Source organism: Prinia subflava, chromosome 12 (assembly GCF_021018805.1).
Source record: "Prinia subflava isolate CZ2003 ecotype Zambia chromosome 12, Cam_Psub_1.2, whole genome shotgun sequence".
Classification (NCBI taxonomy): Eukaryota; Metazoa; Chordata; class Aves; order Passeriformes; family Cisticolidae; genus Prinia; species Prinia subflava.
Genome location: NC_086258.1, coordinates 7,300,299 through 7,323,009, shown reverse-complemented (window position 1 = coordinate 7,323,009; position 22,711 = coordinate 7,300,299). Strand labels below are relative to the sequence as shown.

At 39.1% G+C, this 22,711-nt stretch overlaps 1 protein-coding gene across 5 annotated transcripts in view; it reads left to right on the top strand.

Annotated features, from left to right (window-relative positions):
• The window catches only part of AK8 (adenylate kinase 8), a 68,228-nt gene that overhangs the window by 8,826 nt on the left and 36,691 nt on the right, over positions 1–22,711 (top strand). For 2 of the 5 annotated variants that reach the window (XM_063409600.1, XM_063409601.1), the window contains 8 exons: positions 364–413; positions 1,085–1,198; positions 6,568–6,636; positions 12,533–12,614; positions 14,136–14,207; positions 14,817–15,017; positions 17,727–17,858; positions 20,042–20,131. In XM_063409600.1, the coding sequence (XP_063265670.1) occupies positions 364–413; positions 1,085–1,198; positions 6,568–6,636; positions 12,533–12,614; positions 14,136–14,207; positions 14,817–15,017; positions 17,727–17,858; positions 20,042–20,131 (810 nt within the window). The remainder of the gene's footprint in view (positions 1–363; positions 414–1,084; positions 1,199–6,567; positions 6,637–12,532; positions 12,615–14,135; positions 14,208–14,816; positions 15,018–17,726; positions 17,859–20,041; positions 20,132–22,711) is intronic. The other 3 variants (XM_063409602.1, XM_063409603.1, XM_063409604.1) reach the window with 2 other exon arrangements.

Here is a 22,711-nt window from a genome sequence, read left to right as displayed (position 1 = left end):
TGTTTCAGGAATAAAAGTCAAACTCAGGTGAGGAAATGTTTGTATCTTCTGGTTCACCCACTAAACTCTCCATGTGTTTCAATGGATTGAGCTATACATATCTCATATATCTCTCCAAGTGGCATCGTTAGAGTGTTAATCTCATTGACCATGGAGATTAAAGGAGGACCCAGCTGGCACTGGATTTTCTGTTCCCCATTTTTTCCCAGTGGAGCCCAATCCCAAAGTCTCCACTGAGGCAGCTTTCCAGCTGAAATAATTGTTTCATGGTGGCTACATTGGTATTGTCCAATACAAGAGTGGGAAACGGGTTGGGATTTTTGCTGTTCTGCATCTTGACATTTGCATATCCTTGTTCCATAGCTCCAAGAATTTGTGTCCTGGGTCCACCTGCTTCTGGGAAAACCACAGTTGTGAGTACCTTACCCTCAGTGTTGTAGCACTTCTCACTTTCTTACTTTCTACTGAGCTCAGCATTTTATTCTGGGAAAAGAATTTTGAGTTTTATCCAGGTGAGAGATGAGTACAAGACAAAGGTGGCATTCCTGAGGCTATTACACTACAGGTTAAATAGATATTTTCAAGTGAAGTCTGTGAGAACTCACTCAAGTAGTGAAACTACTGGAATGCAACAAAATTCTGCCTGCCTTGTTTTCCCAGCCTTTTTTCAGGGCTAATTAGCCTGGGGGAAGTAAGGTAATTACACATTTGAGGTGTTTCCTTGCTGTGAATTGCTCCATTTGCATGGTCAGTTGTCTCATGTCCACTGGCACCACTTAAATGCCAAGGTCAAAGTTGCATTTCAACCCCAGATTCGGCAGGTGATGCTGGTGAGGGCATGGTAGGAAGAATATTTCCTTCTTTAAATTCTCTGTTAACGTACAGAAGATGAAAAAGCCATTATTCAAAGCTGGCTACTCTTGAATATCTTTATAAGAAACTAAAAGTTGCTTATATGCTTAAATGTCTGTATACTTAACTGTATGTCTAGGAAATCTCTGTCTTTCTGCAGCCTTCTGAAAAAAAATTGCTTCCTTTTCTTTCCAAATATTTCAACCTGTATTTTTTTTTTCTCTCCCCTCAGGCAATGTGGCTTTGTAAACATTTCAATGCCATACGTGTCTCTCAGGAGACTTTGTTATTCAAGGAAGTATTAATGCAGACAGAGGAAGCAAAGGCATATAAAGAAAGAAACCAGGTGTGTAAGAGAATATAATAGCAGTTGTTCTCGTGTCACAGAACAGGAATTATGTGGCATTGCCATGATTTCCACCGCTGAGTTGAGCAGATGAGAGGGAAGAATCTCTTCTCTCTGTGTTGTACCTCGGTGTCAGGACACAGAACAGGGGCAGGAGGGGGAGACAATGCAAACTCTTGAGGTCTTGAAAATATTTACCTTGAAACAAGCAGCAGAACTGGGAAAAATCCAGTTTAAAGAATGGTTCATTCTATTATTAAACAGTGTCTTCTATCTGGGCATGTTTGATAATCTCGATAAAATAAGCATTAATCTCTGAGGTCTCCTTTGGTACAAAATGCTCTGGAAAATATGTACACAAAGAACTTTTTTTGATCTGACAGTGCTACTTAGTTGTGCACGCTTGATTCCTCTGTAGCATGACACAAATAACTTACTTGGTGCATTAACTCAAAAGGAGGATGACAATCCAGTCAGCTCCTGACAGCCCTGGAAGCTCTCAGGCTGAGGCAGGAGCAGCTGACTCAGATTGTTGAATTTTCCCCAATTCTGTGTACCTGAGATTCTCCAGTGAGATTTTAAAATCCATTCATTGTGGGCATCCTAATTGATGTCCAAAGAAGATTTTTTCCAAGTGTCATGACTCCCAGGATTAGGTGATCAGTAATGTAATTAATTATCTTAGTAATAAAAATTAGTGACAGATTGGAAAAATACATCAAAAGCTTATCTTGAATACAGAGAAACATCTGATTCCTGCCTTTTTGGCTGAGTCCTTTCTCCAATGTCAAGGCATTCCATGAGAAATAGAATGGAAGAAGTCTGGGATTTTTGTGACTTTCTCTAACAAGTCCACTCGTTTGAGTTTCTATTTTGTCCCTTATCACCCATTTTCATAAAAATTGAAGCAATTTCCCATCTGTGGGAATTCTACACCCCTGTAAATCCAATTTACAATTAGAATTGGCCAACAGATTTGTAATTTACTGAGATAGCAGACGGTGTGATACAAAGATTAGGGTTTTTTCCTTAGAAAATTAGTCTAAAATGTTGTTTATCAGAACTGAATAAAATACTGGATTAGTGGATGAAGTTTGGAGATGCCTCATGTAACACACTTCAAGATCTGAGAGGAAAGAGTTCATTGAACTCCCTGAACTCACTGGTAAAAATGTTTGCATTTGGCTGGGGTGAGACAGAAATATTCTTACTGAGAATATGTACTTTGAAATCTTAGCTCTAATTATTAAAGATTGTTTTGATAGGTTCATAAATTTATACTTGGAGGGGGAGAATTTAAAACAAAAATTCCCTTTGGTTTAATTACTGTAATTATTAACATATTTCAGACTATACAGATGCACTTTCAAGGGTGTCCTTTTGGGCTTATTTGATTTAAAAAGATGGATGGTGTGGAAGATGAAAGTCAAAAATGTCAAGGCTAATCAGGTAGCGAGGAGGGCCCGCAGAGCAGAGGCTGCTGGTGGTGCAGCACTGTGCACTTTGCCTTTGGGTTTGAGTTTTCAGACCCTAGGAGGAGGTTTTCACTAAATAATTTTGTTCTTTTAGGTGAGTTTGTTTCTTTGAATGGAAATCCTAGAATTAGGAAGGAATTCCTGGGTTCCTCTAAGCTGGGATGTCTGTTCAGGAGCAGAATAAGAGCTGTGTACACGAGTTTGGATAAAAGCAGGGCATTAAAAATGTAGTCCTGGACAAAGCAATTTAATAAATGGACAAGAGGAAAAGCAGGAGGCAAGGCTGTGGGTTTTGGAGAGTCTGGTGTGAAGATCATAAACACAATTTAATGTTTTTTTCTCACATCTCAGGCTGCTGTGGCTGCATTAACCCCAGAGCCAGAGGTTGGGCAGTTTGAGGTCACTTGGCCAAAGTCACTGGATCTGGGCAAATGCTGCAAAAAGCTCTGCAAATGTTGGTTCAGATATTTTACCTAATCATCTTCAGCCAAGCTTTCATCTCTTTTGTGTTCACCCATTAAAGCATTTGGGTTTTCAAGGCACAGGAAACCATGGAAGGCATATTTAAAATCCATGATTACTCTCTGAAGTTCCATTTTTCAGGTTGGACAAGCAAATCATTCACCCACACATACCTGGCCACTTACTAATGAGCACAGCTCAGGTAGTGAATTTTAAATATTGAGTGTTCAAAGCAAAATGTGATCATTTTGCATGTAAAAATACTCCAAAAAGAAGTCAAATATTTTTGAATATTCAGTAAATTGAAGAACCACAAGCTACCAATAAATATTCCATGAACAGAAAAAGAGGCTACATTTTTGGATAAATCATTGCAAATTATTCCCTCATCTCTAGTTATTATAATGTTAAGAGGAAGCATCTTCAGGTTTTCCTATAGTGAAGTCTAATGATGAGCTATTGCATGTTTCACTTTTCCTGTTAAGTGGATGAAATAAGAAGCTGAAACAACTGTGGTAATTGTGGGTTTGTGGGATGGGTGTGCTCTTAATGCTACACTAAATTGCAGTTAAGGTGTTTGCATAATACTTAATAACTTAAAACTGCTCCAGAGTTGTGTCACATCCCTGTGCTTTTTAAAAAGAAATAAAATAGAAGGGAAGAACAAATCCAAGGTATTTAACTATGCATGGTCAGAATTCCAATCCATTCCAGGGTAAGCCACTCTGAAGGAACAAAAAGAAACTTGTCCAGTTTTGTGTATCCAAAAGAGACCAGCCTTTCATGTGTATTTATCTGAACAAACTAAATCTGAACATTTATGTTACTCAGGAACCTGAGGTAAATTTCTTCAAACTTAATTGCAGTTTTCTCCAAGGTGGCAATTTGGAGAAGCCAGAAGTTTTAAGCTGCAGCTGTTTTCAGAGCAAATAAATCCAAAACTCAAAAAAAATACCTACTGAAAAAGCTCCCCTACAAAACAAGTGGGGGAATTTTATGAAAGAGGAATTGAAATATAACTCTGAGTAGACCAGGCATGGAAATTCAAGTATGATGTTCCTGAAATAACACAGAAGATTTAAAATTAATCATGATTGGGTGCAATTTTTCAGCAAATATGGAAATAGTGATTAAAGCAGCATGGATAGAAAAGGAGTGTGAGTATGACCAAAATCTGTTTCCTTTAGCTGCCCTGAGTGCTGGGGCAGCTCTGTGAGTCAGGTGTGGTTTGGCTGTTATCAAATGTGTGTCACTGTCCGTGATTGCAGATTTCTGGGAAGTGCAATCCCATCTCCCAGGCTCACCATGGATTTATGTGTTTATAAGAGATAAATTATAAATGGGCTACCTGATATGTAGCAGGTATCCTGATTTCTGCTGGAATAATTAGGCATTCTGCAAGCAGCCTATTGAAAATGATTTTGTAGGCCACTGCTCAGTGGGAGGAAAACTGCCCAGGAAATGAGACTGGAATTGAGCCACAGAGAGCAGAAGGAGCTAAAACACCAAAATACCTGAATATGTGTCCTTGATTGTTTTTGTGCAACAAACCTCGCTCCAAAGACAGCAGCAAGAACACCCCTGCACGGAGAGAAGCGAGGATAAATTTGGTTTAAATTGGTTTGGCAGGGCTGAGCAGAGCAGCCCCCCAGCAGCGTGCAGCCTGGTTTGACATGACACATGAAAGGAGCAGCCAGGCCTGGCTGTCCCTGCGAGCAGCGTGGTGTCCCTTTGGAAGGTGACAGGATCCAGCAGCCAGGGGCTGCAGGAGGCTCTGCCAAAGCGCCCTGGGGACCTGCAGGCTCTCAGCAAACCCTGCAATTCCCTTCCCTCCTCCCCTGCTACCTGCGTGAGCGTTGTCTCCTGCACGGCTGATGTGAGGAGAGGCACTGAGAGCTGGGGACAAAAGAGAGGAACAAAAGCAAAGCTCGCCTGGCTGGGCCACCTGGGCTCTTCTGTGGGTTCTGTTCTCCACCCTCCTCCAAAGTGCCCTCCATTGGACCATTTCCACCACTGCTTGAGAAATTGTTTCATCATCTAATAAAGATAATTTTATGAAATCTTCCCACATTTTTTTATTGCTTGAATTGATGTTCAAAGAGGTTGCTCCAAAGAATGTTTTTTTTCCAGGTGCAGTGAGTCCCAGATTAGCTGATTAGTAATGAAGTTATCTTATTAAAAGACAATTGTCTCATTAATAAAAATTAGTGGCAATTAGGTTGGAAAAATATGCAGATTGGAGAAATATGTTGAAAGGTTATCTTGACTACAGAGAAGCATCTGATTCTTGCCCTAGCTGCCCCTCCAAGCCTATAGAAATTCTCCTTTTTTATATTCATACCCTTCAGACTGGTTAGGAAAAAGACAATATATGGAACTAAAGGGAACAGAGAGTGAAGCTCACTTTGTTAAGTGAAAGATAATTTATTTTAATTGGGAGGTAGAGAATCTGATTGCAGATTGGTTTTTTTTCTGAGTATTCATTTTACCAATAATGAGTAAGACAAGGCATTTAGTGAAATGATTAATGGCTGTTATGAGCTGCATGGACAGAAGTTTAGGCTTTGAGTTAAACTGGCTAACACAGAGTTTAACCAAGTTCAGCACAGAATGAAACCTTAACTAACAACATAGTGAAGCAAATTCTTACTAGAAGGAAAGGAGAGTATTGCTGATTTCTTGTCAGGAAATCAAATACAATGGAAGAATTGTTGAGGGGTGTTAATCTGTGTAGGAACTTTGTTCTTCTGTCACACAGCAAATACCTTCTTACAAAACATCTCTGGAGATGGACAAAGTAGCAGTCACAGAACTAAACAGCACTTTGAAAATATTGGCAGATGCAGTTTCCATCCCATTTCACAGTCCCGAGTTTAAAAATAAGCAAAATTCAACTATAAGATGTATTTTAAATAAACCTTTTGGACGATGAGAGTTACTTGAAGCTCTGAAACAAACCCTCCTGAAAATCAGGCTCTTGGTGTTGTTTGCTCAGTGTCTGAGGCTCTGTTTGTGTCCCTGAGAGCGGGCAGGTCCCTGGTGCTGAGCCCTGTGGCACACGGAGCGTTTGAGGGTCAGATCCTTGTGTTTAAAGGATGCTTTTAAAAGGAGGTGATGTTCTCCTGGATCCCTTTGCAGCTCCAATGTGTGTCAGTGTGCAGAACTTGGCACTGCCTCCGTGTCACTGTGCAAAACCCCCATGGATATTCATGCTCTGTGCTCAGCTTCCCTTTAACACTGATTTTTGTGCCCTTATTAACTCTTTGTCATTAAGTCATGTTAATGACCCGGGGCTCGCACAGAATTATTTATTTCTTTATTTCTAAGAAGACATCTCACTTCACCTTTAACCACAACGTGCCTGCATGGTAAAATTCCTTTTGAACTCAATTGTGAATATTCAGCCCTTTTATTTTTTTGTTCTTTCTTTAGAAAATTCCCAACGCGCTTTGGGCCAATCTGATCCAGGAACGTCTGTCAAACGTGGACTGCATCAAACAAGTAAGAATTGCTCCTCAGAGGGAGCTGGATAAGCACTTACACAACTCGTGCTTGGTATTTAGCATTCCAAGTCCTGAGCAGAGCAGGGAATGGGGGCAAATCATGGGGGCTCCCGAGCCCCGTTGCTTTCTTGAACATCAGCGGAGGGAGTTTGGAGCTTTATTAACAGGATAAAGGGGAGGATGAGAGGATGCATATGCTAATCTTCCAGCACAGAGATGATCAAAGGCTGAACAAGCAGAGCTTTGTTGATTGCCTGGGGCAACTGGCACAGACGGAGTGGACAAAACAGATAAACAGAAAATAGATAGAAATCAATATTGTTAAGGGTTTGGCTCTTCTGGAGGAAAAGAATCTTGATGTTACTGATTTCAATTTGATTTCTTTCTCGTTGTGTCTCTTTTTTCCTCTCTGTGTTAGGAAACACTGCACTGGAATATATTGTCTTCTGGGGAATAATTAATATGTTCACTCTTAGCTTACACAAAGAGGCAACTGAATAAGTTTAGTTGTGTTCACATCTGTGGGATCCTGTGTTTCTTGCTCCATGTTTTATCATCTGCGAGACTGAAACAATGATTCTTTTGATCCTTGGAAAGAAAAAGTAAAGGGATTTGCAGAAATCCTAAATAGTATCAACTTTTCTTCATAAAATACTGCAGATCTTTCCTCTATAATTGACCTATTAATGTTGAATTTTTAAAGTAGAATTAAACTTTTGCATTGCTATTCACTGTGCTTGAATTATGTGGGTCTGTCTGGTTTTCCTTGCAGGTCTTTTTAGCTGAACTATTTTACTTCTTTTTAACTCATTATAGTTACTTAGCACTCCAGATTACACATGTGGTAGCATTTAATGTATTTTTTTATCTGTAATAAATCCACACCTAGGACCTAGGCCCTTCAGCTGGCAGGAGAACCTCTTTAAAAACCACACATGGTGTACTGTCCTGTTCATTTTAGTAGTATTTTTAGGGTTTTTTTATAATAAGAGCTCTAAAACCTCTCAAAAATGCTCATTTTTTTTCACACAGGTCTCTTTCCCTGATTAAAAGAACATATGTTTTCAACAGCTACTTTTCCCAGTGTTTGTTAAAGTGAGGTTTACTGTCAGTGTACAAGCAAAATCCATCACTCTCCACAGGCTGCATCCACCTTATTTTCCGCTTTCCTTTTCCCTGTGCTTTCTATAATTGTTGGCATGGCTTTAGTTCTCCTGTCAATAATGAGGGAAGGATCTCTCAGTGAGTTATTTTAAGTATTAGGTGGTTAAAAGGTGGTTAAAATGCCAACAGCTGCACAGAGTCCTGCCTGTATTTTATGTTTCTGTTGTTATCACCAGCAGCACTGAATCAGTCTTACAAAACCAGGGGGGGAAAAAAACCCTTTTTTTTTTTAAAATTCCCTGACATTCAGCAAGAATGGAGTGGATGTTCTCAACCTAGCTGAGGTTTCAGCTGGTTTTAGGAAAAATACAATTTGTTTTTCAAAGGTGTGATGGTTATTAAAAATCTTTACATTAAAAGATAGACACACACAAAGTGACCACAAATTATTTTCTCCTTTGAAAGGGGATCTATGCATTTTAAGGGTATTATTTTCCGTGTGTAACTCAAAATAGAATTAATGCTGTAGGGTTTTAAACTCACTGACCAGATTTATGCCATTTCTTTCAAAACATGAGTCAGCATGTTTCCACTGAAAATGTTCATGGATTAAGAGCAGCATGTTGGACCACAGTACCACCAGCTGTTTGTTTTATTTCTCCTTGTGGTGTCATTGGCTTGGCATTAATTGTACAGCTTTCATCCCACTGACAGTAGGCATACAGGGTTTTTTGTGCCGTTGTTTTGACACTCACAGGTTTATAGATGTCACTGGCATTCTCTAAGGAGAACATTTTTATTGATCAACAGCTCTGCTGAGGCCCTGTGTTATGTGTTCTTCCAACGCAAACGTAGTCAGGACTGCGAGGGATCAGGTGGGGAGGTCTTGCAGCACACACAGGAAACTTATTGCAAACATTATCTTCCAGCCTGACACTTGTGAGGATGATTTTTCAGAGAGAATTTTCATCTTGCAGGGTTAGCACAGCTTGGCTGCAGCCCCTCTGACTCCTGGGGTTGTGCAGGGAATTCTTGGAGCTGGAGAAAGGCAGTGGAGAGAGATTGCTCAGAGCTGAGCCACCCTCCTGAAGGCTTAGGATCTTTAGGAACTAAGCTTAGGCCAGTGATTCACACAACAAATGGCACAATGACTTGAGATTGGGATTTTTTTTTGTGGCTGTCCTTGAAAAAGAAAGCAAAGAGAGCAATGGCTCTGTGTGGTTTTACCTTGATTGGTTCTGTTTGGTTTTACCTTGATTGGCTCTGTTTGGGTTTACCTTGATTGGCTCTGTTTGGTTTTACTTTGATTGGTTCTGTTTGGTTTTACCTTGATTGGTTCTGTTTGGTTTTACCTTGATTGGTTCTGTGTGGTTTTACCTTGATTGGTTCTGTTTGGTTTTACCTTGGTAGCTAAAGATCATCATGTTTTCCTCTGTGAAATTCAAAGTGATGGTACAAAGATTTATCCAGGAAGAAAGTCTGCCCATTCACCACATTTTGTTTTGTACAAAGATTTATCCAGGGAGAGTCTGCCCACTCACCACATTTTCTGTTTTCTGAGGAGAATGGAACTTTTTAAAATAATCTTTTCACCTTGCTCAGCTGACAGAAGTAATGTAGGGCATAAGAGGTTCCTTTCTAATGGGAGATTTGGCAAGGTTTGAGCTTTTTTCCATCATCCATTCTGCTCATTCTGCAAGAGCTAAATTGTCAGTATTTCTACTGCACTCCTCAGTCTGCTGTGCTCTGAAAATCTCCACAATTTTAGATCCGTACTGCCAAAGCTATTACTGATATTATTTTTTTGTGTGTGTGTATTATTTTCTGACTCCTTTCTTGATTTGGGAGTGAAAACCATGTAATACTTATTCAAACCCACTGAATAATAATGTGGAAAAATGGCTGTGATTACTTGTTTTCCTAAAAACAGCTGTATTTGTGACCTTTATGCTTCTAGCTGAAATTTTTTTTCTCATATGCCACATAATTCAGCATTGTTTCTTTCTGCTGTTTCTTTTTTTTTTAATTTATTCCAAGGCCGTGTCAATTTTGGATTTGGTAATTAAAAAAAAATATGGAGGATGTACAGGTCAGACAACAGGAGGGAACTTGAATACCCAAGACATTATTATTGTGGTGGGAAGTGTGAAAGTCTGTAAGTTTGGTATCATAGCTGAGAGAACTGCCAGCAAAGCAGGGAGATTTCCATTTGGGAATGACCTTGAGCATTTTCTTTTCTCCAGATTCCTGAAGTCTGGAGAGGAAAGGGATGGCTCTGAAAGTTGCTGCTGATTTTTCAGCATGGCCTGGGTCTCTGGGTCTCACCTGGCATTCAGGCAGCAGCAGAATCTCTGTTTATGGAGGGAAAGTTGGGGGAATGTGGAAAGGGGGGGATTCCCAGCTGGAAGAGAGGGAGCAGTGACCACAGAGTGCAGGCACGGTGGAATTTCTCACTTTTAGCCTTTGTTCCACCCTTGATGTGATAAGGTGCAATCCATGCCTGGATAGAAGGTTGCTGCTATCAAGAACCAAGAAGAGACAGCTTCTTAAAGAAACAAATTTACCATGTGAAGTTACTAATTACACTTTAATGACAGTCAGGAGGGCAAAAAAAGACCAATGTTTGCATAAAGCATGATAGGCATATTGTAAGTCAGGTCCTGCTCTGCCGTGTCTTGCTTCCTCTTGCTCAGTTCCCAAGCCACACTCCCTTTTCACTCTTTTTTTTTCCTTTTTTTTTTTTTATTTTTTTTATTTTATCTGTGACATCTGCTTGGAGCTTGTCCCTCCTGTGATACCACACTACTTGCAGCTGTTCAGACCTCCAGCTCCGAGCTGTGCATGGGGTGCCCTGAGCATACGGCCTTTTTGATGTGTGATAAAACAGAACCGAGCCACTGGGGGTATGGAGAGGGAATGCAGCAGAATATCAATAAACCTGTTCTGAACAAAGCTGCAGCTCTGTGCTGGAATAGACATTTCACTGAAGTGTCAAGTAGATGGATAATATATTCTAATTAGGGACTGACTGAGACCCTGCAACTCGGAGACCTTTGGAAATCAGTTCCAAAATGCTCACGGTTTTTGTGCTGTGTGTTGACTTTGCATTTGTTTAATGCCTTAAAATGTATTTTCTGCAGGAAGCTATTTATTGAGCTTTGTTTGCCTATATAGCCAAAATTTTTGGCTATAAAATTGCATATTGCCAGTTTTAAGGACCTTGGAAATTTGGATGTAAACCTCTTGAAGTTTGCTGTGGATTGTTAAAAGTATGGATTGTGGATTGTTATAGTATTGTGTTTACTGCCTGTTGCACATTATGTGGTTTGAGCCATTAGCGGCACTGACTTCTGGTTTTGTGGGGTGGTTTGGGTTTTTTTTTTATTTGTTTTGTTGTACTCAGAGTGGAGAAAATAAGCCAGATTTGTAGTCTGTGTAAATTGGCATCGATTTGTTTGCCTCAGACCTCAGATGCCATTTTTCCCTAGAAGATGTGGGCCTATATATATATATTTTTTTTTTTTTTTGTACACAGTATATTCCAAACTAGTGCTGAAGTTCCTGGCATAGCACTACAAACACTGTGCAGCTTTGCCTTCTGCAAGTCCCAAGGGATAAATTGATTTCTCAGCACCTGAGTGACCTTAGCCAGTGGTTCATTCTAATTTGGCAGAGCAAACACTGGGAGTGGCAAGAATGGCTTGCAGTAACTCGAGTCTTGTATTTTCTACATCTGTCAGCAGGATGACATGTTCCTGAAACCAGGCTAATTAAGGAATTTTAAATAGTCTACTCCATTTTCTTGTGTAATTGGAATGGCCCATTCCCTCCCACAGAAGTCCTGCAGATAGATTTCCCTGAAATACTTGGAGAACCTTTGGACCCCACACTGACAGAGCACCACATTTATATGGGAGATGATAATGATTGCCAGCTAATGCAATATTAAAATATCTCCTTTATTTCAGCACGAAGATGGCTCCCAGATTTACTGCGGTATCACAAAGTTATTTTGAGGGATGGGATATAACAGCAAGGACTTGTGTGCTCAGGCAACTAACAGATAAATTAGGGAGAGTTCAGAAGATCCAGGCTTGAGCCTGGGAAGTGGATTAGATTTCAAATACTGCATCAGACAAAAACTGAGTGAGGCTGCAGCTCTCCGATGGTATTTCACAGATCTCTAAATGTTTTTTTAAAGATGCTCAATCCAACACTTAGCTGGCTATAACAAGGACTTAAGGGAGCAAAAGGCTCTTTTTTCTTTTTTCTTTCTTTTGCTCTGTTGCTTCATTAGCTCTGGGAATGCTGGTTCCATTGCTGTGAGTTTCCCTGTATAATTTAAGAAAATAATGAAAGCATGCATATTTTCCTCAGTATTCTTGGCATTAAATCTGTCTCTAGATTTGTTTAGCTCCTTTTTTTTTTTTAATATATACACAGTGTGGGCTGGTATCCTTCTGAATATTTCAAAACCATAGAAATTGTTTTGGATTGTTTTTATTCGATATAGAAGTTGGTTTGTTTATATTTTTAAGATTGAAACATGAGGAAAAAAATCATTGCTACAATCCATAAGTTCCCATTTTTGTGTGGCAGTGGAATCAGTGCAGGCATTTCACAAAAATATCAGTGCTCCATGTTTGCTTTCTTCTCTCCATGAGAAATGCTGTGCTGTGGAGGGATCAGAACGAGGTAATTTTTGTGTAAACAGCACTGAGATTTAGTATGAATTTCGGGGTTTTTTTCTCTTCCAGGATCAATAACTGCATCATGTTTTTGTTCAATAGGGATGGATTTTGGAAGGCTTCCCTGAAAATCAGGAGCAGGCATGGATGCTGCAATCAGCTGGCATTTTTCCTAGGCATGTTGGTAAGCAGTACAAGGTTTGTGTGTGATTGCATCCACGAGGAAAGACTAGGAGGGTTTGTCCCAAAAAATCCTCAATAAATTCAATACCAGTGCTGCAGACAAAGTCACCAGACAGCAGAATATTTCAGTGGGGTTGAAAGCCTGAGATAATAACCTGGGAGACTTTGAACTCTGCCTTTCACCCCCTTTTCTCCTTCCACGTCAGAGCTCTGTAAATTCCAGACCCTACACCAAGTGTTTTTGAGCAGCTACAAGTAGCTTTGTTCCTGACTTCCATCTCTAAAAATCAGCTTTTATCCTCAGACTAAACCAGTTCCTCATGTATTAAACACAAATTTATGCTTCTGTTGAATTAGAGAACATAAATTTCACCAAGTGAATTGGAAACATGATGATTTTAAGCTTGGTCTTTCAGAGTGGGGTTGGATTCTGGCTGGTTTGATGTGGAATATTCTACTTAGCAAAACCTTGGCAGCTGCCCTTGCCATGCAGGAGAAGCCATTTGTCCCAAATTATAGTTAAAGGACCTACTTAGAATATAAAAAATTGCTGCAATTGTGTGGAATGCAGTGTGAAATGATAAATGCAGAGCTTGCCAGTGCACAGTGAACAGAATTTATCCAACTTGATGAATTGTCACTTTGGATTTGATTTGGATGATTTTCAACTGTTAATGAAGAACTCAGAACCACTGCAGTAGAGTTAGGCAAAAATGTTTAATGTCTAGTACTTGCATGTATTTTTAATATACCTAATATCATCTGAAGTTGAGTTTTGCTCACAATTATATCTGTGCCACCAAGGCCTGAATGAGAACCTTAAAGCTCAGTCTGTCTAGTTAATCAAAAAAAAGATTGAGAGGAGATGAGATTTAAGCTGTGTGAGTACCTTAATAGGGAGAAAAGTGCCTGAAAAAGCCATTTAACACAGAGAAGAAAGTCATAAAAAGAACTTGTTTGAAACCTGTAATCAAATGCACTGAAAATAGTAATTAAATTACAATGTTTAACTGTAAGGATGATTAGCCAAAAGCAACCCAGGGAACTGACAGGTTCTTCCTCTTTTGATGCTTTCTAATCAAGTTTGAACGCTTTTTTGTGAGATTATAAAAACATCAGTTCCACCACTAAGTGCCTGGGTGAAAAGTGATGGTTTGTGGTGTAGAAGAGAATCAGCCTCAGGTGCTCAGTGGGAACTTCTGTCTGAGGCTCCAGAGACAATTGTTTATTGCTGGTGGTGATGTTTTTTGGATAATGGGGACAGTTAGTGCCCATGGGTACTGCATTCATGGTTATTTTATCCCACTCTATTGTGTAGTAGGTGAAGCAAAATTCTGATTAAAAGCTCAGTAAAATATTTGCAGGGAGAATTCCGGGAAATGAGAATGAGGCAAATGTGCTCGAGATGAATTCAGCCACCTTTAATATCAGGATACATCTGAACACTTACAGGGAATAAAGCAAATCATTAACAAGAGCTACAATTTTTATTTTTCCTGCTTTTTTCCTTTTTGTTGCCTAGTTATGCTCTATGCCCCAGACACTGTGCTGCTGGAGAGGAGTGGTGGGAAAAGGCTGGATCCCCTCACACAAGGTATTTTTCTTCCTGACCTCCACTGCAAACTGGAGTGTTGCTTGGTCTCAGAAACGTTGTGGTGCTACTGATGGGGTTAAAATTGAAATGGGATCCATTTAAGAACTAGTAGAATTTTATAACTATAAATTTCAGCTGTTTGGAACAGGTATTTGTTGACATCGCATTATTTTCAGTGCCAATAAAACACAGGGAAATAAAAAGCTCAGTACTGAGCCTACAAACAGTGGGCTGTGGCAGTACAGAATATTTCAAGGTTAGATCTGTCCATATGAGTTTATAATTTTGCAGTTCATCTCTGCTAGGTCCTGCTTTGTTTCTGAGGTGCAGGGATGCTTTTAGGGTAAATAAAATCATTTCCATTAGCTTCAATAAAATCATTTCCATTAGGTTAAATAAAAGCATTTCTTTTCAATAAAATAAACTGTCAAATAGACCCAGCTCTGTATTGTCTGTTGAATTTTTTCCTCAATCATCCATCAGGAGATAAAATCCTGACATTGCTCAATAAAAAAATCAGGTTGGATGTTTTGAGGAGTGGAATGAAGAGGGACATTCTTAATTAAAATGTTAAATCATGCTCTTAGTTCCTAACCTTGTTCCCTGTAGAGGTTTTCCACACAACCTTTGACTGGCCAAGTGACCCCCTGGTGCAGCAGAGGTTGGTGGAACCAGAGGATCTCTCTGAGCAGGAGGTGTCCAAGAAGCTGCTGGAATATCACAGAAACTTCCCAGAGATTTTCCACATCTACCAGAAAGTTCTGAAATCCATCAATGCAGACCAGCCCTCCGTGGATATTCTCTCCCAGGGTAAATATGGGTAAAAAAAGGGTAATTTTGTGGCAAGTTGAGAAAATTCTGTTTGAGGGGTGGCTCCTGGCTGTTAGGGTCACTTTGCAGGATTAGGCAGCACAGACAGCTCCCAGCTGAGTTGTGCTCTCTCTAGAACAGCATTTGGGCTGTTCCTGGTGATTATTTTACTGGAGTAAGTGCAGATAACTGGAAATTCTTAGCTCACAGTCCTGCCAAGGAAGAGCTGACTCAGTAGAGCAAATGTCACCGTCCTTTCTGTGAATCTCTCTCCTAAAAGGGAGCCCTGTGGCTCAACTGCTCATCTCCCAAAGGACCAGAACCTTCCAAACTCTGAGAACAACAAGGAATAGTTCAAAGCCAGGAGAATTTCATTGTTTAAAAGCTGTTTGTGCTGGGAGCTTTCCTGTTCAACAGTTCTTGTTTGCCTTTGCTTGACTGTAATGCAGTCTGACTTTTAATGTTGATCCTTCTAGAAGAAAATAAGGAAACTGCCAGAAAGACCAATTGATGATGTACTTTGTAGCTGTCAGTCTGCAGATGATCTCTTATATCCCAGTAATTTTGCATCTCAAAAAGGTCTCTTTTTTAAATAACAAGTGCTGCACTTTTAAGATAAACAAGTAGGAAGTTTATATTCTGAATTTACACATTAATTACCTCTAAATTACTTAATTAAATTTAAAAGTTCATATCATCATTCATAAAGAATTCATGCCTTGAATTGTAAATAAAAATGTGAGTGCCTGAATATTAATTATTATTAATTAATAATGTAGTGAGATAAATTGAAAACTGGAATGAAAAAATCCTCTCTAGATCTTTTTTCTGCAGTGCATCAAGCAGCCAGATTTTTTTTTTAAGAATAATTAGATGTGGAGACTGTCTAGGGGATCATTACTCCTAATTAACTTGGTTATTTACTGCAAATTAAGCATCATTTGTAAGCAGGGTGCTTTGCCTGTAATGTTTGTGCTTTTCAATACACTGGGTTGTGGAAAATGTTCAGAATAACTGGAGCACACTGGGGTAGCTGATACTCAGGATTTAGGAAGCCATGCAGCAAACACTATTTTCTAGTAGGATTTTCCAGGTTTTTTCTTTAGATTTTTATTGCCCCAGCTAGAGTTTTAAAAACATAGAAGATCTCTCATAAATATGAGTGGTATTGTGGCTTGTTTCACACAGCTATAAAATTTTGTGGACTTTAATGCCGTTGCTGCTGCCCTAATGTGGGATGTGACACCCAATTCAGTGGGGCAGTGCAGGATTCCAGCACTGCAGGGAGAGGTGGATACAATCCCATGTGGCTGCAGTTTGAGTTTCTCAATATTTTAGGGCTGCTATGTAGAAATTGGAATTTGCTGGAGATGCTTCTTTATCAGAAATTATTTTCTAATCATACCAAAATATCTGAGGGAGGCTTCTCTGAAAAAATTGTTGGTACAGAGCAATGTGTTGACAATGGCACTTAAAATCCTGATCCTCAGGGTGTTCCCCACCAATCCTTTCATACTTTTTTAAATCTAGCTTATGACTCATACAAACAGTCATGTTTAACTTTGTCCTTTTCCTTAGCCTAAAATACTTTTTTTTTATTACAAGGACTCTTTAGAGAGTCTTTTATTGGAAGTGAAGATCTCACAAAAACTGAGAGAGGCTGCAGCTCGTCTGGGCTCACCTTTAGTTGTATCCAGTGCAATCCCAGAGGAATCAGAGCTTGTGCAGATGTGTCCTTGCTGCTTTAGTCATGGCCAGGTGGGATCAGAGCCAGAAAGTTTAGCCTTGGTGTTTGATTCATCCCTGGAAAACTTGTGTGGCTTGAGCTGCTCCCTTCTCTGCTATTCTCAGCCATCAAATGGGCACAGGAATGTCCAAATACAATCCCAATTTGTCCTCACTGCCAAAACTGTGACATATTTTGGCTTCTCTCTGGTTCTCTTTTGGGATTCTACCAAAGTCCAGGTCTCTATAACGTGGCTGATGATGCTTCAAACATCCTGTGGTCTTTCCAAACCTGCAGGCTGAGCTAAAAGTGCTATTTCCTGCTTGAAGCAAAATTTAGGAGGATGATGTCCAGCAAATGAGTGGAATCAGGCAGAGAAGCTCAAATATTTACAAGTTACACAAAAATTATTGGAGAAGAATAAAATATCCACACTCAGTTCTGTGTTGTCAATGCTGAGCAATGTCATGACACACTGTGCTACAAGTCTATAATATTTAATTAGGAGCCTTAATCACACACAGCTGGATAAATGTCATTAATTTAACATCCCAAGTTTTTACACTTAAATATTTGTTCAGAAACTGCAGAAAGTATTAAATGTAATTACAGCCCTCTATAATTTGCATGGTAAAATTGTAGCTATCAAGCAAAAATTACTTCTGCTAAAAACAACATGGTGAGAGAGCAATTATTAATTGAATCTGCTCTTTAAAATGGTTTGACAGGCACTGATGAAAGAAAGAGGAATGTAATGATAGTGAGGTCTCTAAAATGCCTCTCAGAGTGAATTGCTGACAGGACAGTTCCAGCAGTGTCCTGATTTTGGGTGCAGAGTCTGGATATTTCCAAGATGAAATAAACCATGATCAACATGACAACATTTATTTTTTAAAGAGAGTAGCTCATCAACGCTTATATTTAATTTTTTTTCAAGAAATGGGTTAAAAGTTGTATTTTTTTGCCTTTTTCCCCTGTTCTAGTTCTTGCCTTTGTCCAGACCCGGCACAGATCTGCTGCCCCCTTCACCCCCCGGATTCTCTTTTTTGGCCCCCCAGGCAGTGGGAAGAGCCTGCAGGCAGCACTAATAGCTCAGAAATACGATGTTGTCAACAGTAAGTTCTCAGTAAATATGCACTTTGCTCAATTCTCCCTTTCTCTCTTTTTGATCATTTATCTTTTGTCTTTTTTGCTCGCTTATAAAATGTCTCTCTTAGTCCATTGCTGTGGATGTCAAATTTTTTGAGGGAAGTGAAAAGTATTTGAATAAAGAAGTGTAAACCAGTGACAAACCAGCTCTAAGGTTTTTTAGTCATCCTTCCATCATTTTTTACACCTTTTACATCTGTATTTTTCCATTGTTAGACTCCTGTAGTGCTCTGAGTTCTTCTATGGATCATGAGTAAGGTCTGCCCAAAATTGGGGCACTTTTAAAACAGAATTCACTCTGAACTTTAGTGAAGGCACAGGCTCTGCTCATCTCGAATAATGTGAGCAGAAAATGAAGGAATTAGTTAAAAATTCATCATCTTTCTTTTGTAAAGGAAGTCCAAAAAATATTGCCTGAGACTTGTTCATGATTAGCATTCAAATGTTAAAAAGTTCTGTATATAAAAGTGCAGCTTGGTGATAGGATCAGTGCAATATTTTCTATATTCTCTAATGTCTTCTAACAGTGGAGTAGCCATAAATTATTTTAAACAAATTTCTAGCTGTAAAATTTGCTGATTAGTCACATTGCCTTACTTAAATAAAAGGCAAGTTTAACAGAATATTTCTGCTGCCACTTATTGTGCCATTGCTGTATTTTAAAATATCATGTGAAAAACGAAATATTTGTAGATTTATTCAAAGCTGTGTTTTTATCAATTGTGTAAATGACTTATACAGAGCAAAACATGCTCGAATGTATTAAAAATTATTTTGTCCTTGTCCTTTTGATTTTTTTTTCAACTTTTTTTCTAAAACTGCAGGTTTCATAGTGTTCCATCTAGGTCAAAATTTGCATATTTTTTTTTAATTAACTACAATATGAGAGACTTGGAGCTCTTTTTATTAAAAATCATTACCAATGTTTTGTCCATATGTTGAATTTTATTTGAATTTATTTTATTGTTGAATTCTGTAGCCCAGATATTAGAAGAGTTAAATGTTTAATACAGAGCTGGAAGACCATCATTCTTCAGAATAATATTCAGCATACACCTTATTTCTAAGGTGTATTGGGCTTGAAGCACAGGCTCAAAATTTTAAATCTGTGTTTAAATATTTAAATAGTTTAAATGAATTGGATTGAATTTAGATGTGTACTTATTAGGTGACTTAAATTGGGGTCTGTGCACTGAGTTTCTGTTATGTTTTTACACTGTTTATGGTGAATATGAATTTACTTCTCCAGGACAACTGGTGACTGTTCAAATTGTCACTTAAACATTGAACTTGATCAGCTCTGTCCCAGGAACACTGCTGGGGGTTCTCACTCCTGTTGGCCTGTGTGATTAACAGCAATAAACTGATTAAAGGGCTCCATCTTCTCCCATCAGAGTCACTGCCTGGCGGTGCTATTGATTCCAGGAAGAAAGCAATCAATTTAGGATTATTAATTGAGTAGTTTACAGGGGGAGCTATAGCTAATATTTACCAAATTTGAGTTGTGACCAGGGTTTCTGCTGCTCTGTGACCCCTCCATGTCTTGGTTCCCTTGCCTGTCCTAGCCCAAACCAAGAATATTTCATGTACAGCTGTCCTGGCTCAAACCTGAAATCTGCATTTCCTGGTGCTCTGTGTGTTTGAAATCAATGATAATATTGCATTAGCACAGTTTTTTAAATGTAATCCTTACATGATCATTAAATAATCCAGGGAGGCCCTTCCTGCTGCACCTCCAGCAGCGTGGCTCAGATGCTGCTCAGCAGCTGGAACTTTATTCAGTAATTACAAGTTTATAAAAAGTGAAAGCCACTAGCAATCCCTTGAGTTGTTATTTCTGAAATATATTTGATTAATATCATTCTCTCAATTTTTAATATGTTCTTTGCCAAATATATTCTTTTTTTTTTATTCCATATCCTCAGTCTCCTTGCTTTTCACTCTGGCCAAAAAAAAAAAAACAACCCCACAACAAACAAAAAAACCCCCCCACAACCCTAACAACAAACTCAAAAAACATACAACTTTTATTTTATTCAGTGACCTTATTCCAGTATGCAGCTTCTGGGTTGTTTTTTATTTTTCTTTTCTTTGTTGCCTCCTTTTTAAAATTTAACCTTGTGTCTTTTTTGTTCTTCCTTCCTGTTAGTTTGCTGTGGGCAACTGCTAAAGGAAGCTGTTGCAGACAACACAAAACTTGGAGAACTCGTTAAGCCTTACATTGACAGTGGAAGCCCAGGTAGGGCACGTTGTTGTCTCATTACACTGTAGTTACAAATTTGAAACAAAAATCAAATTGTGAGTGAATTTTTGTTGGTCAGATTCTAATCAGAGTAGTCTGAAAGTCGATTAATTCCATTTATTCCATGGGATTTGTAGCACTGCACAAGAGAAGTTAGATTTCTAAGGGGTTTTTTATATCCTCAAAGCAAACATTCACTGTTCCAGTGAAATTCAGATTTCTTGTGCACATTCCGAAATCTGAATTCCATGTTTTAATCTCTAAATCAAAATAAGGATTCTGCTATCAGTTCAAACTGCTTTTAGAGCACATTGCTGTACCAAACTGCTTTCAAAGCACAATAATCTTGTGCTTCATTTTATATTTGGATGTCGACTTTCAGAATGCTACCACAGTTTCCTCTACTTTCATGTAAATATTTTAAACTTCAAGTTTCTTTGTACTTCATTTCTATCAACATTTTTGGTTGTGGGAGGGGACTGTCACAGGGAGTGTTGAGTTTACTTTGCTTTTGGAAGGTTCTGCAGGGATTTCAGATAAATCATAAATACTGTAAGCTCCTGAGGGCAGCAGCTTAAACCTGTCTGTCTGTGTGTGGTGGGGATTAGAAATCAGAGAATTTCTGTAGTTAAAGAGGAGAAATTGTATTGCAGGAGGCTGGAAGAATGTTTATTTTGCCAAATTGCAGTGGCCTGCAAGAGGAACTTTCAGTGCTGTTTCTGGGAACAGCCCAAATGGTTTCCAGTGGTACAAACACAAGATAATCGTGCTGAAGATGGGGCAATCTCAGTTAAACTTCAGTATTAATGGAATTTTGAGCAAAGCTCTCCTGAGCAAAGAGAAATCTTCACTGTCCTTTATTTTTAGCAAAAAAATGCATTTGGTAAGGTGAAAAGCTTGAAAATCTTTGAATTTTGCACAACAGCTTAATTCTGAGGCTGCATTAGACAGTTGTGAAATACTTTAAAATTAACTGAAATTCCCTTGGTGCCAGACCCAGAGCTGCAGGACTTCTCCAGCCTTTCCAGAAGATCCTTGGCAGCTTTGGGGGTGCCACTCCTCTGTCAGGCACTTTGTCAAGCCACAGGGTGATGGATTTTAGCTCTGAATTTCATCTCCAGGGAATGGATTGAGTTTATTCCTGATGCAGCCACCACAGTGCTGGGAGTAGGAGTGGGAATGGAAAGCAGGAATCTCTGCAGCCTGCAAGAGAGAGGTTGGGTCTTCTGGAATGGGCACAGAGATCTGGGGGAGGATTTTCTGAGTTGGAAATACCCAGAATGGGCATTTAACTCAATGCAAGAGATCTCAGAGTGTGTTGTGCAGTGGATTTGAGGTCTCCAGGCATGGCAATAATTCCTGCCTGTGCAATCTGGTTGACCTGGACGTGGCTGGGTTTGAGTGCAGCTCAGCTCACACTTGGAGATCATTTGAAGCTCTCCAATAATTTCAGAATCTCATGTGCATCCTGTGATTTCACTGTCTGCTCATCTCTGTGGAGAGGAGGATTGTAAATACCTCACTCTCTAAATTTCACTTATGGCTGAGATGGGAGTTTGGATGATCTGTTTATTCAAAGACAGCTCCTTTAAGAGCTTCCTTTACTAAAATGTTCTTTGTGTGTTTTATAAACTTCATCTTAACCATTAATGTTCCTTAAAGGAGATGCATTCCCAGTAGAGTAAAATAATTGCACAGATCATAATTTTTAGCCAGTCCAAAAAATATGCACATCCTTAGTCCAAGGGAGCTGCTTTCATTTCAGGAAAATGAAATTGAAGTTGTAATTCCTTTCTTCCTCCAAATTAGAAATTATTTCAGATTTAGATTAATTTTTTAATACAGCATGCACAGATAAAGCTGTACAACACTTCTGAATGTTAATAGGGATCATAACTATATTTCTGTGCATTATGCTAAAATTTCTCCCTTAGATTTGCTGGTATGCACAGATCTATTTTATTTGTTGGGACGCAGCACAAAATTAAGGGCTGAATAAAGATAAATATCATCCAGCAAAACTAGAAATAACAAGTTCTGTCATTTTGCTAATCCTCCTCTCCCAGGGATAGCAAAGAATGAATTTACATTAGTAAACACTAACAAGAATTCATTACTGCCCTCACAAGAGGCTTGGAGAAAATGGAATAACACAGGGTACTGAAGAGGAAAGGTGGGCAAGGAATCTTTCCCTCTTTGCTCTCTTGCTGCAGCCCAGGTTAAAACAGGAGGAAGATTCTCCTGCTGGGATTGACTACAGTCAGTGTCCAGAAAATCTCACCTGCAAAGACTCCATAGCAGACAGTGCTGTAAGTGGAAAAACAATTAGAACTTCAACCTTTTCATTCCATTTCTGGTTGTAAAGAGGCTTAGCTCATCCTGTGGGTGGGGAATCGTGCAAGTGACATTGGCACAGAGCAGTGGAACCAAAGGCACACCAGGAAAAATGTTGTTCTCCAATCATTACTTGTCAAAATGAAAGCAGTGCCATAAAAACTTGAGGACATGCCTCATATATTCTTAAAGTGCTTCCCCAGGGGACTGATCTCAGTGTGTTTCCCTTCTTGTGGACACCAC